The sequence below is a fragment of the Lithobates pipiens genome, unplaced genomic scaffold, assembly GCF_037356315.1.
Source record: "Lithobates pipiens isolate NorthernLeopardFrog02 unplaced genomic scaffold, aLitPip1_a1.2 Scaffold_13, whole genome shotgun sequence".
NCBI classification, from domain to species: Eukaryota; Metazoa; Chordata; class Amphibia; order Anura; family Ranidae; genus Lithobates; species Lithobates pipiens.
Genome location: NW_027507718.1, coordinates 74601056 through 74620369, shown reverse-complemented (window position 1 = coordinate 74620369; position 19314 = coordinate 74601056). Strand labels below are relative to the sequence as shown.

Genomic DNA, 19314 nt, shown 5'->3' with positions numbered 1-19314 from the left:
GGGGCCGGTTACTGCCAGACAACCCCTTTTAAGCTGTCAACCTCTACTGAATATGTTTACAGTACTTGCTTTCATTTAGCTGATAGAGTCCATATTGTGTACTTACGAGAAATAAGAAATATTAAACAGCTGTATGTAAACTGGAATAAATGGCTGAAGCAATTTAAAGCTCATGATATAACATTCTTGATGTACAGAAAACCACTGTAAAAACAGTATTATGCAAGGTGCAGTGATAACCTGTGTTGCGCTACTCCGTGATATATCTACAGCACATAAGTAACTACCAAAAGAATAATGTGCAGTATCAGGCAAATCAAATTAATATCAATCACAACAAATGGTAGCGCAACATAATTTTATCAATGTATTGCTTTAGAGATTGATATTCTTATTTATTTTGATACACTGCAATTTTGTGGTAGTGTACAGGTTTCGTTTTTTGTGTTATTATGCAGGGTGCATTAACAAATATTAACCAGTCAGATTTTTCAGATTACTGACATAATAGCAGTGTAAGGTGAATGTAGACAAAATATTAGTCAGATTTTTTTTTTTTTTGCCTTACTGTATAAGCCTTATGGCTTTATTTAAAGGGCTGGTTTAGTGGCTTTAAAAGCCTATACAAAATGATAAACACTATATAGAAAGCTGCAGTGTTCAACAAATTCTCAGCGTGCCATTTCCCTCTCTGAAGGTTCCTGCAGATACTGATAAATGGTGTGGTTTCAGCACTGTCACTTTGCGCTGTCATGTGACCTTGAGTTTCCTGGAAAGTGACATACAACAAAATCCTATCTGTGTCTTTTTTCTGACCATCTTACGTAAAAGAGATGGGCATTAGATTGGTGTGGTGTGTACAGTTTTCAGAATCCTCTACTCGTCTACTAATACTTAGCAGGGTCTTTAACAGTTTTTACTACAAGATGGAAAAGAGCGTTAATGAGATTAGTGTATATTCTGATTTATTTAAAAAAAATATAGTGTAATGTAAAATAGTTGTGTTGCCAATAGCACGTAACCTTCCCCATAATGGCAAGCACATTCTGATTGTTATGGCCAAAACAACTATTTTTCACATTATGTAATTAAACAAGAAAAGAAAATGTGTTATTTATTTTTCTATATTGCACCATTTTATTCTTTTATCAGCTGTAAATACTTAATTCTATGCAGAGCTGTAATCAAGGGAAAGTTATTGTATTTCAGCCCTTACAGGATAGTTGGATAATTAATAAATATTGATTGGCCACTAGGGCCTAATACATATTTGTATTCCTTGGTATTTACCAAGTATCTTACAGGCACTGTACAAGATATTCCTTGAACCGGTCTGAGACTTTCTTTGCATTGAATTGAAGGATACGCACACAGTAGAGCCAATGCAGGGAAATCCTTTCTATGCTTGGAGAGAAGAAAAGTTACATATTTACATAGTTGTAAAAGTAAATTGAAAACCTGCATACAGTAAGGGAAAAAAAAAGTATTTGATCCCTGGCTGATTTTGTATGTTTGCCCACTGACAAAGAAATGATCAGTCTATAATTTTAATGGTAGGTTTATTTTAACAGTGAGAGACAGAATAACAACAAAAATATCGAGTAAAATGCATTTCAAAAAAGTTATAAACTGATTTGCATTTTAATGAGTGAAATAAGTATTTGATCCCCTATCAATCGCCAAGATTTCTGGCTCCCAGGTGTCTTCTATACAGGTAACAAGCTGAGATTAGGTGCACTCTCTTAGGTGCACGATCCGGCATACATGTACGGCGGCTCGTGCACTAGCTTTGGTGGGCGCGTGCTTGCTGCCATTGGTCAACAGGGGAGCCGATCAGCAGGTCCGGCGCACTCGATGACCACCGGCCACCCGTGATTGTTCCCCGCAGTGACAAAATGCGGATCTGCCTGTGTAAACAAGGCAGATCTCTGTTCTGACAGGGTAGATAACACAGAGCCCGTCTTTCTGTTATGCAGGAAGACTTGATCGTTGTGTCATTAGTACAATATCAAGGCATATTTTTAGCACTGATTACTGTAGTAATGTCACTCACTCCCAAAAAAAAGTGTCAAAAATGTCAGTTAGGTGTCCGATCTGTCCGCCACAATGTCGCAGTCCTGCTAAAAATCACTGATCGCCGCCATTACTAGTTAAAAAAAAAAAAAAAAACAACAATGCCATAAATCTATATTTTTGTAGACGCTATAAGTTTTGCTTATATCAATCAATATACGCTTATTGGGAAGTTTTTTACCAAAAATATGTAGCAGAATACATATTGGCCTAAACTGATGAATACATTTTTTGGAAATGCTTTATAGCAGAAAATAAAATAATGTGTTTTTTTTTTTTAATTTGTCGCTCTTCCGTTTTTTTTTTTTTTTTTACATTTTTTTTTTTTTTCTTTATAGTGCAAAAAATAGAAAATGCAGATGTGATCAAATATCACCAAAAGAAAGCTCTATTTATGGGGGAAAAGAGGACATCAATTTTGTTTGGGTATAACGTCGTACAACTGCACAATTGTCAGTTAAATCGACGCAGTGCTGTATTGCAAAAAGTTGCCTGGTCATTACCTGGGTAAATCCTTTGGGGGCTGAAGTGGTCTTCATTATGCTATTCAAAATAAAAACATTCTAAATTTTGAACCATTTCTTTTCATTGGAGACCACAGCCGGTAACCAGATCGCTTAAGTTACCCACGCTCTTCAAAAGGTTGAGCACCCCTGCCTTAGACCATTTTAGAGTATGCATCATTAATCACTACCTTCTGAGTATGGTCTGTTAGCCAGTTTTCTATCCATTTACTAAGTTAATTTTCTAAGTAGTAGTCTTTAAAACCATAATAAACCCAAAAGCAAAGATTAATTGTAGATTCCAGCTCTTAGATGTAACGGCCATATTGATTTTTTTTTTTTTTTTTTTTTTTTTTTTAGACTTTCTTTTATTTATTTTCATTGGGTGATCCGGCCAGTAAGTCTGTTATTTTTCAACACACCAAGCTGTCCTACTGATGTATCAGTTGGAGGATTAAGAAAAACCATTTAGCACTAAAAAGGGGTGCTTACAATGGTCAGCTTTTATTCATTTATGCAAAACCTTTATCCCAAAAGGAAAAATCTGTTGCTCTAACACTACCCTCCCTCAGACTGAGGGACAGTGCTGCTGTCCAAAGGTGCCTCTGTGCTCCAATAGGTCCAGGCTGCACTATATTACATTTTTGATTTTGGGTTTAATACAACAAGCTGTCCATCTTCCTTTACCAAACCATCCTGTCCAGCAAAAGTGGCAGTTAGAGGGTTGAGGCTCTTGATTGGATAGTTTGATAGCAGTGTAGCCATTGGTTCCTGCTGCTGTCAATCAAATCCAATGATGCGGGGGGCAGGGCTGAGTCATACATTCGGCGGCTATGGATGCTGAATGCTGAACTCGGGAGCGCGCCCGCATGGTAACCCCCTCGGGGAAGCATTTCCCCTAGGTGGTTATCTGATGCAGGGAGGAGCCGCCGAGGGACCCCAGAAGAGCAGGTTCGGGGCCACTCTGTACAAAACGAGCTGGACAGTGGAGGTAAGTATGATATGTTTGTTATTTTAAATAAATAAAAAAAAAACCTTACAATCACTTTAAAACCTCTAGTCCAAGAGAAAAAAAAATGTTTGCTGTAACTGCTTATGAAGTGTTAGCTGGAGTTCAGCCTCAATTTGTTGGTCAAGTCCATCTAAATCTGCTAGTAAAACACTACCCTTGCCTTAGGCTGACAGTGCTGCTATCCAAAAGATGTCTGCTTTACTACTTCATCCAGAATGCAGACACTCTGAGACAGGACTTGTGTTACTGGCAGGATTACCAGGTGAAAGATAAATAACCTAAATAAAGAAAACGAAGGCAGCCACCACATCTAATGTTTGATGAGCTGCAATAAATTACATTTTTGTTTTTGGGTTTATTACAGCTTTAACTTACACATTCGCTTTAAGTGGAGAACCGTGTCAAAGTTTTTAGCAAAGTCCATGTATACCAAATCTACAGTTACTCACTTATCTATGCTTTTGCTTACTTCATTATAAAAAGGAAGTAGATTTTTTGACAGCTTCAGTCTTTCATGAATCCGTGCTGACTATGTATGTGGTCCTTTACTGTATCAAACTTTCAAATATCTTTCCAACTATAGGTAAAAACGTACTCGTCTGTGGTTACTTGGTAAAGACTTTCATAACTTTTTAAATACTGGCACCACATTGGCCTTTTGCCCATTCGTTAGTAATACCCCTGGAGAAAAACCCACACAAATATAAGGAGAAGGCTTACTATCTCCATACAGATGCTGACCAGAACCAGGGTCATAGTGGTAAACACTTAGCTCCATACTTCCTTTTTAATTCTTGTGTTTATGTACTTTTGTCATGTCATATGGTTCAGATCATCAGAACATTTCTATCTGCAAAGTTCAGCCTATTAACATTAATGTATTTATCATCTGCCTGATTTTCTAGGTGTGACAACATGCGAGTTTATAAGTTGGGTCTGATGTCAGGCTTTTGGTGGACCTTAGCATTAGTTTGCTGGATCAGCGACAAAGCGTTTTGTGAATTATGGTCTCATTTCAACTTTCCCTACCTCCACTGTGTATGGTAAGTCTTTTTTTGAAGAATGTACATGGCAGGCACTGTAATGAATAGGGTCTACAGTGAGGGAAAAAAGTATTTGATCCCTGGCTGATTTTGTACGTTTGCCCACTGACAAAGAAATGATCAGTCTATAATTTTAACAGTAGTTGTTGTTTTTTTATTTTATTTTTATTTTTTTTTTTTTAACCGTGAGCGACAGAACAACAACAAAATATCCAGAAAAACGCATTTCAAAAAAAGTTATGAATTGGCATTTTAATGAGTGAAATAAGTATTTGACCCCTTTGCAAAACATGACTTAATACTTGGTGACAAAACCCTTGTTGGCAATCAGAGGTCATATGTTTCTTGTAGTTGGCCACCAGGTTTGCACACATCTCTGGAGGGATTTTGTACCACTCCTCTTTGCAGATCCTTTAAGGTTTGGAGGCTGACATTTGGTAGCTCGAACCTTCAGCTCCGTCTGCATATCTTCTATGGGATTAAGGTACGGAGACTGGCTAGGCCACTCCAGGACCTTAATGTGCTTCTTCTCGAGTCACTCCTTTGTTGCCTTCGCCGTGTGTTTTGGGTCATTGTCATGCCGGAATAACCATCCATGACCCATTTTCAATTCCCTGGTTGAGGGAAGGAGGTTCTCACCCAAGATTTGATGGTACAGGGCCCCGTCCATCACCCCTCTGATGCAGTGAAGTTGTCATGTCCTCTTAGCAGAAAAACGCCCCAAAAGCGTAATGCTTCCACCTCCTATGTTTGACAGTGGGGATGGTATTCTTGGAGTCATATGCAGCATTCCTCCTCCTCCTCCAAACATGGTGAGTTGAGTTAATGCCAAAGAGCTTGATTTTGGTCTCGTCTGACCACAACACTTTCACCCAGTTCTCCTCTGAATCATTCAGATGTTCATTAGTGACCATCAGACAGCCTGTCTATGTGCTTTCTTGAGCAGGGGGACCTTGTGAGCACTGCCGGATTTCAGACCAATTGTTTTCTTAGTGACTATGGTCCCAGCTGCCTTGAGATCATTGACAAGATTCTCCCGTGTAGTTCTGGGCTCACCCAACCTCACCGTTCTCATGATCGTTGAAACTACAGGAGGTGAGATCTTGCATGGAGCCCCAGATCGAGAGAGATTGACAGTTTTTTTGTGTTTCTTCCATTTGTGAATAATCACAAACTGTTTTCACCCTCCCACCAAACTGCTTGGCGATGGTTTTGTAGCCCATTACAGCCTTGTGTAGGTCTACAATCTTGTCCCAGATATCTCTTTGGTCTTGGCCATGGGGGATAGATTGGAATCTGATTGCTTTTGTGGACAGGTGTCTCTTATACAGGTAACCCTTTAAGAGTGCTCCTAATCTCATCTCGTTACATGTATAGAAGACACCTGGGATCCAGAAATCTTGCCGATTGATAGGGGATCAAATACTTATTTCACTCGTTAAAATGCAAATCAATTTATAATTTTTTGAAATGCGTTTTTCTGGATATTTTTGTTGTTCTGTCTCTCACTGTTAAAACAAACCTACCATTAATATTATAGACTGATCATTTCTTTTGTCAGTGGGCAAAATCAGCAGGGGATCAAATACTTTTCCCTCTTGCTGTATATCTGGCATGTCAAACTGAGGTTTCATGGGCCCTTTTTTTCCTTTTGTGAGGCCCTCAGTGTTAAAGGATACAAAAATGGATGTGCCCCAGGTGTCAAGTTACACTTCCTTTATGATCCTTTTCTTTTGAGTTCAATAAAGTTGGAATTTTTACTATAATTGTTCAGTTATGATGTGTCATAATCTTTCTTTTCTTGAATTAGGAAGGTGCTACCCTCAGTATACATAATGCGGCCAACGGAAGACAATAAATTCTTTTTAATTCGGTACACTGTTTGCCCTGAGTTTGAAATGCCCCTTCTATATGGATTAATCAACATAAGTTATTATTCCTAAGTATTCTAAATATCTGTAGCCGCATCCAGTAAAACAAACTAAAATGTTTTACATGGTTTATACAGTATTTGAAGTGGTTCTAAAGCCTAAAGGTTTTTCACCTTAATGCATCTCTATGCATCAAGGTAAAAACCTTCTGTGTATCAAACTCCTCCACTCTCCCCCTTATGCTTTCCTGAGCCCATTCACGATCCAGCGCTGTGCATGAGAGCCAAGGTTTTCCTGCCTCTGTCCCTCTCTGGGCAGATTGATAGCAGCATGACAGCCAGTTAGTACTTAATGTATGACTCGGCCCCACACCCAGGTCATTGGAATTGATTGACAGCAGCAAGAGCCAATGGCTGCTCTGCTATCAATACATCCAATCAGGACCCGAGACACCGGCTTTTGCTGGTGTGCTCGTCCCTGGGATGAGATAGAGGGGGTACAGGTAAGTAAAATGGGGGCTCGGGGGGCTGCAGTATTATAGGAGGTTTTTCACCTCAATGCATAGAATGCATTGAGGTGAAAAACCTTGAAGGTTTACAACCCCTTTAATATAGATACTACCAAGGGACCATAATTTAGATCATATGGGCGCTTTGCATCTAAAGAAATATAAATCCCCAAGTTGGATATAGAAATAAAGCGCCATACAAAAGGAAAGGATTGTTGCCGAGTGGTCATCATCCTCAAGAGAACATGGCTCGGCATCAACACTGACTTCTCAATATTTTTTTTTTTTAAATGAGATATAAGGCCATACCTGTCTATTTCCAACATCAGTTCCGTCAAAGACTCAAGACTCTTGAGGAAAAGAAAGGTACAACAGTAGATCATCTGTGTAAGCTGAGCTCTTATGTTCCATTGATCCAATAAAAATCCCCTTAATCCTCCTATTTCCCCTAATCGTTCGCAAGAAAGGGCTCCAGCACCATAGCAAATAACAATGGGGACAATGGGCATCCTTGCCTAGTCCCATTCCGTATCTCAAAATAATCTGATACTCTATCATTGACTTTAACCCTTGCTCTAGGATCTGCATACCGTGCCATCACCCACCCCATCTCTCTCAGACCAATCTCCCTCAGAACTCTGACCATAAATTCCCACCCCACCCTATCGAATGCTTTTTCAGCATCCATTGAGATTACTACATGAGGGGTCTGGTTCGGTCCATTATACATTCAATGCAGTACATGCAGAATCCGAATAGTATTGTCTCTGGCCTCTCGGCCCTTCATAAGCCCTGTTTGATCTGGGTGAATCAATTTAACTATATCGTCTTGTAACCTTAGGGCCAGAATTTTTGCCAGGAGCTTAGTGTCCGAGTTAAGGAGGGAGAGGGGTCTATAGCTGGCACAGCACTGAGGATCCTTCCCTAACTTCGTGAGAACCGTCACATAAGCCAACAGTGCCTCTGGAGGCAATGGGTTAGAGACCGAGACAGAATTAAGGTATCTGCAAAGAGGACCCAACAGGATTGGGGAAAACTTTTTATAATACATATTTGTGAAACCGCCTGGCCCCAGACTTTTACCCAATGGCAAAGCCGCAATCACTCTGCCCAACTCTTGAATCGAGATTGCTTTTTTCCATTTTCTCCAGGGCCGCAGATGGAATGGCCTGCCACTCTGAGGCTTCGAGATATTCCCAAATTCTGTCCGCATGCTCACCCTTCATCACCCCCACAGGAACTGAATTTATATTATATAGAGACCTATAAAAATGGTGAAACTCAGCTGCTATTGCTTGGGTGTCCAGTATCTGCTTATCGCTTGTCTTTAACATGGCGTAAATCCTGTTGTTTCTTTAATTGTCTTGACAATAATCTCCCACCCTTATTCCCCTCTTCGTAAAAACGGTGGGCAAAATACCCATGTTTTATTTGGAACTTTCCGATTAAAGAGCTGTTTTAAGTTTACCCGCAGTCTCTCCAGTCTCTGCCCGTCCCCAGGTTTTAAATGAGCCTCATGTTTAATTTCAAGTTTATGTATTTCCTCTAGAAGCTCGACCATTTCTTTCTGTCTCTCTTTTCTAATACGCGAACCCATCTAAATCAACTCCCCTCTAATGACTGCCTTATGGGCTTCCCATACCACTTCGTCAGACACCTCCTCTGATCTATTGGTCTCAAAGTATAATGCTAATGTACGGGACAGGTATTCCACATTCTGTTTATCATCTAGGATCGATTTGTTCAATTGCCATGTTCTTTCCAGGCTCTTGATCGACGCCGGACCTAAGGTTAAGCTTATTGGAGCATGGTCTGACACGCTGATTGACTCAATAGTTGATGAATTTACATAATTCAGATAGTATTGATTGACCAAGAACATATCGATCATTGAATATAGCTTATGTGTCTTGGAATAATAACTGAAATCCCTGTCTCGCTCATGCAGCACCCTCCAACTTTCTACCAAATGCAGAGAGAGAAGGCCCTGTTTAACATTTAACATACCTTAAAGCCTTATGAGGCACAAAGGTTTTCCCCTAAGAAGTGTCTAGACTGGAGGCCAAGGTGATGTTAAAATCCCCTCCTATAACCAATAAACCTTCCCGAAACATCCCCAGAATATCCAAAGTTTTAGATAGAAATTTAAAGTGGTTGTAAACCCTTACAAACCACTTTGACCTACAGGTAAGCCTAGATTAAGGCTTACCTGTAGGTCCAAGAAATATCTCCCAAACCTATACGGTTTAGGAGATATTTGCCCGAAGACGGGCACCGCTATCTACGGCGCATGCGCCGTAGACAGCGGCGCGCAAGCGCACTGAGCGGGGCACCGTCGATGACGGCAATGCCGCGAGTCTCAGCTCCCGTGCGCATGCGCGGTAATGACGTCATCGCTGCTCCAGCGAATCACAGCGCCGGAGCAGCGAGACCCACGGAGACCCACCAAGAAGATGGACGCTCGGAACTACAGGGGACAGCGGTGACTTCGCTGGCTCCTGTGTCAGGTAAGTGACACATAATGGACTACTATGCACTAAATGATGGACTAAATGCTTTGCCTTTACAGGGAATGAAAGAGGAAGTAAACTCATCAGGGTTTACTTCCTCTTTAACAGTAAGGTTTAGGGGCAAATATAGTAATGAAAGTATAACACTGATAATGGTTCTAGCCCTTAACAAAAAAGAACTGCTTTCAGGGTCTACTCATATTTCTATAGGTACTAAGGGGCATTGTTTGTGGCTAGCTATTGTAACTTCTCTGGCCCTAGGGATGGGTGAAGGTGCATGGAACCATTGATTATATGGAAAAAGAAAGGTTGACCCTGCCATGAAGTGCGTCTCTTGCAGAAAGACTATCTCTGCTTTCATGTGACATAGTTCATGCTAGAGACTTCCCCTCTTACCAGTCGAGCAAAGCCCTCTCACATTATACGATACAATCTTCATTCTACCTATCATTCTCTCATTACTTCCAGAAATCTCTTACTATACTTCTGCGCTTGATCAGTGTCTGTTCCTAACCTCCTGAGCTCTCTCTTCCTGGATGCATCTGATGAGAAGAAGGATGGAGAAAGGAAAAAGAAAAAACCCATAACCTACTATGCCACTGCCTGTGGCACATCCCCCTAAAGGGAGGATGAATCCGAGCAGAGGTGCACCACCTGTGCCCGGAGTCCCCCTCCCCCCCCTCTGCCTCTTGGCAGAAAGTAAAGTCCCTTGTCTCGGGACAAGGAAAGATGGTTAAAAACACGAACAGGATACCTTGTGAACCCCAGGTTGCCATTTATATTCCTATACTTTTCTTATTTAGCTGTACTACAGCGCATTGCCCCAACAAAGGGGGAAAACAAAAAGGGTATTTTGGGAGAGAGAAGGGAAGAAAAGAAAGGAAGAAAGAGAGGACAGAGGGAAAGATAGCAAACCAGAATCCTCCCCTCCACCCAAACATCCACCCCCACCTTCTAAGACCAAATTACAATCCTGTCTGTCCATATCAATCTTCCGTCTTCCTTTAACTGGTACTTGTTGCCATCGTTCTGGTCATTATAGTGATGGTTTACAATTATTCAGTCTCCAAAATCCACCATGGGAAGCTCCAGCACCTCTGTGAAGTGTTGCAAATCATCTTTAAATTTTAAGTATTGCTGTTTTCCTATTCCGTGTTGCTATAACCCTGAAGGGATATCCCCAGCGGTACTTAACTGCTTGTAGGACTTCCAACAAGGGTTTAAGCATTCTTTGTTGCATAAGAGTTCTATATGATAAATCTGGAAATAGGGCTTTTTGTGCACCTTAAAAGTCAACTGTGGATTTATTGCGGACTGCTTTCATAATAGCTTCTTTCACTGGATATCTATGTATTTTACAAATGACATCTCTTGGCCTTTCTGCATTGGGGGGGGGGGGGGGGGTAGAGTTAAGGGCAGAATGGACTCTGTTTCAATCTTGTCCGGTGTGGATGGCCCCAGAATTTGCTGAAACAAACTGATCACCTTTGGTAGCAATTCAAAATGTTGTTTTATTGCACGCAGGCCCCTTATATGTATATTTTGCCTACAATCTCTATTTTCTTGATTATCCATCTGATCCAACAGAGAGTTCAGCACTTCTTCATGTTTTTTTTTGTCATATCTTGGGTATCAGCCACTCCTTGTCTAATATCATCTTGGCTCATCTCCATTTCCTCCACTCTATGTTCCGGTGCCCCTATATCCTCCCTTAGCCCCTCCACAGCCTGCTTGCAAGATGATTCAACAGCGGCTATAAGTTATTGAATTTCATTCTTTGTAGGAAGTGCTCTGAAATGTTCTCTTAAGTCCTAATCCACTATTAACTCTGAGATGCACTTGGTTCATTATTAAGGTCACAATACAAAGGGTTAACATACTGCACCATCCCTGTAGAGGCTGTCTCTGGATTCATCCCTCCTTTGCTGATTTTTGCAGTTTCACTGCTGGGCTTTGTAGTACCAAGATTTTCATTTTCGAAGGATTCAGCCATCCCTCTTGGGATTCCCTCCACCTCCTGAAGATTTGGGTCACCTCCAGTACATTCATCCTTTAGGCCCACAATTTCATCACCGTAAGCCATGGGGTCTCTCCCTTCTCCTGGGAGGTCCCTTTCCATGTTTATGCAGCCCTGCCTTGGGCTTAGGGATGTACGGCCGCCGCCGGGTACTATAATTCCCCTTCCTAAGTCTGTCGCTCCTCGGCCCTGTGCAGGGTGATCATGTCCGGCCCTCCCTGTTCTTCCCTTCAGATCAGAAGAGCCAAATTTCCTTCCCTCCTGGGCTGGGGTCCTCTTACTTGCGCTCCCTGAGTCCACTCTCTGCGCTCTGAGCCTGTTTGCTTGGCTCTTCCCCCCCCCTCCCCCCCCACTGAGCGGGAGTGCAGCTGTGTGGCAGCATGCAGACATGCCGTAGTTGGTCAGGAGCCTGCTGAATCACCGCTGCCTGTCTTCCTGGAACCCGAGGATCATGGAGCAGCATGCCAAGTCAGCGTGTCTGTTCATGCCACGCCCCCCAAGTATCCTAATGTTATTGGAAACTAGCATTTTGACTAGAAGAGTTCAGTAGCAGATGCCTTTGTATTTATTGTGCATGTTCTAAGTTAAAGTATTTTTATGGATAGAAATATTGGCAGAAATCCCTATATTATATTATATTATATTATCTTCTAACAGTGTAAGGTTGGAAGGTTATACACTGTGAGCTGGGGGGGAGACTAAGTGGGTTGCATTGATAGGTTAAGGTGGATTTTTCCTACCCACCCTTAAATGCACAGGGATGCACGTGACGCCCAACAAGAGCATATGCACATCGCAAACAAAAGATTTACCAGCCTGCATAACAACTGAATTGGCCCTGCCTAACAGTTTACTTTAAAAACAGATGGTTTTGTTTAGCACACATTTGAAAACATATGTGTATGCCGCAGTGCCTACACCAAGGGACGTCTGTATATACTGTGGTCCTTACTCTCTAAATTTCCAGAGCCTCCATAGTAGGAACACCTACTGTGTAAGAATAGATAGATTAAGGGTGGGGAAGGCCCACCCCCCCTTAAAAGCACAGGGACGCATGTGACGCCCCTGCTAGAGCACAATGGGTTGGGATGTGCATTGCCCTTCCATGTGCACCCTACTGCAAAGGCCAGTTATAGATTGGAGTGGTTGCTACTTTTTTGTACAGATTACACAGGATCCTTTAATAACAAAAAAGACTGGCTGAACCTATTCATATAATTTCAGCAGGTAAAACAGCATGTATTTTATTTTTGTATTTAAAGGGGTTGTAAGCGTTTGTTTAAAAAAACAAGAAAACAAACATGTCATTCTTACCTCCTCTGTGCAAGGATTTTGCACAGAGTGGCCCCGACCCTCCCCTTCTGGGGTCCCCCAGCCACGCTCCTGGCTCCTCCTCTTCTCGAGTGCCCCACGGAGACCCACACTCCCTGGGGGCACTCATGCGGGCGTGCTCCCAAGTCCTGCTGCTGTGTCCATTTACACAGACAGCAGGACTTGGCCCCGCGCCCTGGCTCCCGTGTCACTGAATTTGATTAACAGCAGTGGGAGCCAAAGCTCCTGCTGCTATCAATCCAGCCAATGAGGACCCGAGACAATGGCTGGAGCTGCTCTGCTCGTCCCCATTGTTGGAACGATTGGGTTCAGGGTAGTAAAAGGGGGGGCTCTGGGGAACTGCTGCACTACAAAACCAAGGGTTTACAACCCCTTTAACTGTTTAGAACTTCACTAAGCCCACCTTGCATTTTAAATTGACCACTAAAGGACAGCTTCAGAAAAACGAAAACACATTTTGTGAAAAACACAACATAATAAATAAGGAAACATAAGTGAGATGACTACGTGCTACTCATGCCAACCAAGCAAATTTCACCTTCTTTGGGCACTGAAGAGAATGGTTAAAATCCATTTTAGGTTTGGATTGATGTCTGTGTCCCATGGGGATATTTTCCTCAATTCCCCTCTTAGAAACATAACAGGAAATTTGAGAAATCTCTCCTAAATGAGGGGAATCCCCTCAATAAACAGCAGTCACCGGGACAGGTGTCCAATTGGAAGATTTCCTCCCCTGCACCTTGGTGATTACTTTGGATTTTCCATCACTTTGTGGGGAAATGGGGGGTAAGAAACCATTAAAACTGTGGCAGGTTATAACTCTTCCATGTGCTATTCAAAACTAAAAAAAGAGCAAAATAAAATTGGGCGTTTTTATATAGATTAAACTTTGATAGGCTCCAGCAGTTACTGCGTTTTGCAATTAACATTAATATTATATATGTAATATATATATATTATAGACATTATATTACCAAAAGTATTGGGATGCCTGCCTTTAGACGCCCATGAACTTTAATGACATTCCAGTCTTGGTCCGTAGGGTTCGATATTAAGTTGGCCCACCCTTTGCAGCTATAACAGGGAAGGCTGTCCACAAGATGGTAGGAGTGCATCTATAGAAATATTTGACCATTCTTCCAGAAGCGCATTTGTGAGGTCAAGGCACTGATGTTGGAGGAGAAGGAGTCTCCACTCCAGTTTATCTCAAAGGTGTTCTGTCAGGTTTAGGTCAGGACTCAGGCCAGTCAATTTCCCCAACCCCAAACTCGCTCAATCATGTTTTTTTATGGACCATGCTTTGTACGCTGGTCCAAATCATTTGGTGGAGTGTGGATTATGGTATTGGGTTGTTTTCAGGAGTTGGGCTTGGCCCCTTAGTTCCAGTGAAGGGAACTCTTAAGGTGTCAGCATACCAAGACATTTTGGACAATTTTATGCTCCTAACTTTGTGGGAACAGTTTGGGGATGGTCCCTTCCTGGTCCATAAAGACATAAATGAGCGAGTTTGGGGTGGAGGAACTTGATTGGCCTGAACAGAGTCCTCATCCCGATAGAACACCCTTGGAATGAATTGGAAAGGAGACTGAGAGCCAGGCCTTTTCGTCCACACCAGTGCTTGACCTCACAAATGTGCTTCTGGAAGAATGGTCAAACATTCCCATAGACCAGTGATGGCGAACCTTGGCACCCCAGATGTTTTGGAATTACATTTCCCATGATGCCCATGCACTTTGCAGTGTAGTTGAGCATCATGGGAAATGTAGTTCCAAAACATCTGGGGTGCCAAGGTTCGCCATCACTGCCATAGACACACTCTTAAACCTTGTGGACAGCCATCCCAGAAGAGTTGAAGTTGTTATAGCTGCAAAAGTTGGGCCAATTCAATATTGAACCCTACGGTCTAAGACTGGGATGCCATTAAAGTTCATGTGCGTGTAAAAAAAGAGCCACTAAGTGTTTACAGGGTCCTAATACCTCTAAATTTTAAACACACAATTTATGAAAAGTCACTCCTTCTATAGAATGTTACATTGCTGAGCAGTTTAGAACCAGGAGAAAAAACTACTTCTGGGTTGCAGTAGGAGCTTCCCTTTTACACTATGCAATACTATGCAGTATTATAGGCTGGGTTTTGGATACCGGATTACATGCTTCTTTCTTTTATTACAGCTAGCCTTTTAAAACAACATCCTGCTTCTATTTTGGACTGTGGTTGTTCTGTAAATAAGGCTGTAAGAGAACAAATAGCTCATTATGTTCTTATGTCTTGCAGGCACATTCTCATCTGCTTGGCTGCCTACCTCGGCTGTGTCTGCTTTGCCTACTTCGATGCTGCATCTGAGATCCCAGAGCAGGGGCCCGTCATAAAGTTCTGGCCCAGCGAGAAGTGGGCTTTTATCGGAGTTCCCTACGTCAGCTTGCTTTGTGCCCACAGGAAGTCACCTGTGAAAATTACATGAATTCCAGTTTGGAAACTTGAACTTGTTTTTTTCACTTATGAAATATATACACACTGGAATCTATTAGATATATTTTTTCTCTGCAGTGTGTCCAGTAAAGGACTAATTTATTATATGTCTTTGTTTGGTCAGAACCTTAGCTGCTACCATCTTGTGGAACAAAGGAGAACATTCTTTTTTTTTTTTCTTCCTCAAGCTCGGTTCCTTTAAGACACATGACAGCTCCTATTTATTGGTACATTTATATGTGTTTTATTTTCTACAAAAAATAATCTATTTCTACAAATTAACTTTTGAAGTGCAATCTTGCAGAAATCTGTATGTTGGAATTATGAAAAGAAAATAAGCTGTTTTGCTTGTGATTTGTTTTATTCTATTGAGGGCTATTTATATTTTTGTATAGTGTTGCTTCAAACAAGCTTCATCTATATGATGAAGATATGGGATAAAAATATAACCCGGTTTGGCTGTGACATTTTAAACATATACTTCAGGTGTTAAGTGCTCTTAAAGTGCACCGCCTATTCTGCCAAACTCTGGCTCCAAGTTGTTTGCACAGTAGCTTGGGAGTACTAGGAGGGTAGGTTCAAATAGAAGTGTGAGCCATACGTCCACCTAGAGCAGTATTGTGAACCATAATAACTAGGAGTGTAGGTTTTTAAATTTACAAATGTTTTGTAAGGTTGAACTATCTAGAATGAAAAGACTGACCTTCATAGAAGGTGAATTTATTTTAATGCTTATGGAACTGGACATCTTAACTGCGTGTAGCAACACAATAGGGTAGCCTGTATGAAAGGCCTTTTATACAAATGGTTACAGTTAAATGCAGGGTTTAGAAAATTCACAACTCCTCATTTCCCAGGCATTTTTATTTGCTAAGGTCTGAAACTTTCATTACACTGATTCACTGGAGTTGAAGGTCTTAGCAACTAAGTATTCAGTGTTACTATGATGCCCAGGTATGCAGTATTCTGACAATTACAGTTATGTCTATTTATGCTTTCATTATTTGTGAATGTATATAAAAATAAAAAAAATAAGTTATAAAATGTGCTTCCTTTTTGTAGTGCTTGTAAAACCAGTAAGTAAAGCACAAAGCTAGCTAAAGACAGATTATGGATTCTTGAATGTGAAATGCATCCAAATGCAGTAGAGAGAAGTAGATATCTGGGATTGTTTGTTAGGGATGTAAATTTCCTCAAAGTTTTGTTTTTTATATTGGCATGGACTGGTATGAATCTTCCCACTTGTACCAGATATGTCCGGGGGTAAAGACATAGTACTCGGGGATACTCAGCATTCTTGGTTTGATGCAGGTCTGTCCTCGGAAACCCACTAAAAGCAAACACACTGGTGCACAAATGGTAGGGTGATTGCAGTTTAGAAGTTTGAAAAAAAAAACATGAGTGTTAAAAAAAAAAGACAGGTGCCCAGTGCCACCTATCAGTGCCCAGTGCCACCTCATCACTGCCCATCATTGAAGAAGAAAACGCAGAGGTGATCAAATACCACCAAAAGAAAGCTCTATTTGTGGGAACAAAATGATAAATTTGTTTGGGTACTGTGTAGCATGACCGCGCATTTGTCATTAAAATTGTGACAGCGCTGAAACCTGAAAATTGGCCTGGGCAGAAAGGTGTCTAAGGCCGCGTACACACGCGGGGACTGTTCGCTCAACTTTGTCCGCTGAACAGTGTTTCGGCGGACAGTTTCAGCGGACAGTCTGCTGAACAAAGTTTTTCGGAAATTCCGAAAAACTGTCCGCTGAAACTTTGTTTCAGCGAACAGTCCCCTCGTGTGTAGGCTTGTTCGTCAAACTAAGTTCCGCGCATGCTCAGAAAGGATTTACACGCCGAAGTTTGCATTGCAGTGTATAGGACGTCATTTTCTAGTCCCGTCGTACGTGCCGTTCACGTCATCGCGCACGGTTTCAGCGGACTGTTCGTTCGTCGTGTGTGGGCAAGTCCGTCCATGCTAATTTTGAGCGGACTGTCCGCTGAAACTGTTTGACGGACAAAGTTGAGCGAACAGTCCCCGCGTGTGTACGCGGCCTAAGTGCCTGGTATTGAAGTGGTTAAGAGATATGACTGATTGAATTTAAAGTCAGCTTTATGATTCAAAAAATGCAGCCTGTATTCTGCCCAAGAGGTGGTGTTAGAAGAGAGATTGCTTTCTCTAACTGTAATCAGACTACATTTCCCATGAATCCCTGGGATCGGAGTGAATATGGGAGGTACACTAGGCTTGTACATGTAAATGTGAACTCGCCCACTTCAACAGAAATCACACCCCTCATTCTGCAGCCAGCAAGCCAAAGATAATACACACGGTATGATAGGTTACAGCCTTCTAAATGCAAATCATTTTAATATAAATGCATATTAATATAATATTAATTTAATGCAGCTTATCAAGTGTCCACCAGTGCCGCTTGTCAGGGTGCTGTGGGGACGGAGTGGAGGTGGAGTTGGGGCGGTGACTGTCAGGGAGCAGAGGAGGAGGAGGGAGGAGATAGGACACCTCCTCCATGGGTGGCACAGACTGGGGGCTGTGAGACCCCTTCCGCCCACAACGTGTCTGGTTCCTCCCTGCTCTGTCAGAGAACTACAAGGGGGCATGCCAGACCGCTGGCTGAGCTGAGGTGAGAGATAGCAGCCAGCGGTCTTACAAACAGGATGTCAGCATGCAATAACGTTTTTCAGCAAGTTCAGCAGCCTATTACAGAGGAACTACAGAGCTCAGAAGAACATGTATGGCAAAGTGGGTGAAGGTAGGAGATCTGCAACAATGACATGGAAAAAAAAATTTGGCCATGTTCTGCTTTGACCACCTGCTTACTGGGCACTTAAACCCCCCCCCCCCCCCCCCTCCCCCCGCCCAGACCAATTTTCAGCTTTCAGCGCTGAAGCACTTTGAATGACAATTACTCAGTCATACAACACTGTACTCAAATTACATTTTTATTATTGTTTTCACACAAATAGAGCTTTCTTTTAGTGGTATTTAATCACAGCTGTGATTTAAATTTTTTGCTAAACAAAAAAAATTGAAAATTTAGAAACATTTTTTTTTCCAAACAGGTAATTTTTCTCCTTCAATGATATGCACTGATGAGGCGGAACTGGTGGGCGATGATAGGCTGCACTGGTGGGCACTGATAAGCACAGTTAAGTCGGCACTGATGGGCACAGATAAGGCGGTACTGATGGGCACAGATAAGGCAGCACTGATGGCCACTGATAAGATGGCACTGATGGGCACTGGTAGCTGACACTGATGGGCACTGATAGGTGGCACTGATGTGCAGCACTGTTGATGAGGCACGGATTGTGGGCACTGATAGGTGGCACAGGTGGGCACTGAGGAGCTGGCGGAAGCTCTCTATGATCGGGACTGATGTCCCTCTCACGGCCGCCAGTGATTGTTTGTTTTTTTTTTTTCCTTGTCACACTGTACGCGAGGAGAAATAAAAGCTGATTACCGGCTGTGTTTACATCACATGATCAGCCGTCATTGGCTGACAGCTGATCACGTGGTAAGGGGTCGGAATCAACCCCTTACTCTGACCTGTGATCCAGCGAGTCTCATAGACTCGCTGATCACAGTGCCCTGCAGGAAGCACGCAGGCCCCTCGGGCACGAGAGAACGTCAATAGACGTAATCCCGTCAAAGCAGGTCCACGCTGTAGCCATCATTCGGCTATAGCGCGGATCTGAAGAAGTTAAACAAAATTATTGGCAACATTTATTAAATGTAGCACAAGATTCAAAACTCTCCAGGCGCAATCAAATGCTCTGAGCCATTAAAAACACAATTTTGCCAAATAAATTTATAAATGACAAGCTGCACTCCCGCTCAGTGGGGGGGGGAGAGCCAAGCAAACAGGCTCAGAGCGCAGAGAGTGGACTCAGGGAGCGCAAGTAAGAGGACCCCAGCCCAGGAGGGAAGGAAATTTGGCTCTTCTGATCTGAAGGGAAGAA

General features: G+C 42.2%; 1 protein-coding gene across 1 annotated transcript in view; it reads left to right on the top strand.

Annotated features, from left to right (window-relative positions):
* Positions 1-16387, top strand: part of ACER2 (alkaline ceramidase 2) — a 57124-nt gene extending 40737 nt beyond the window's left edge. Inside the window, exons 6-7 of the mRNA XM_077475223.1 lie at positions 4494-4631; positions 15145-16387. Of these exons, the coding sequence (XP_077331349.1) occupies positions 4494-4631; positions 15145-15331 (325 nt within the window). The 3' untranslated portion in view covers positions 15332-16387. The remainder of the gene's footprint in view (positions 1-4493; positions 4632-15144) is intronic.
* The last annotated feature ends 2927 nt before the right edge of the window (positions 16388-19314 follow it).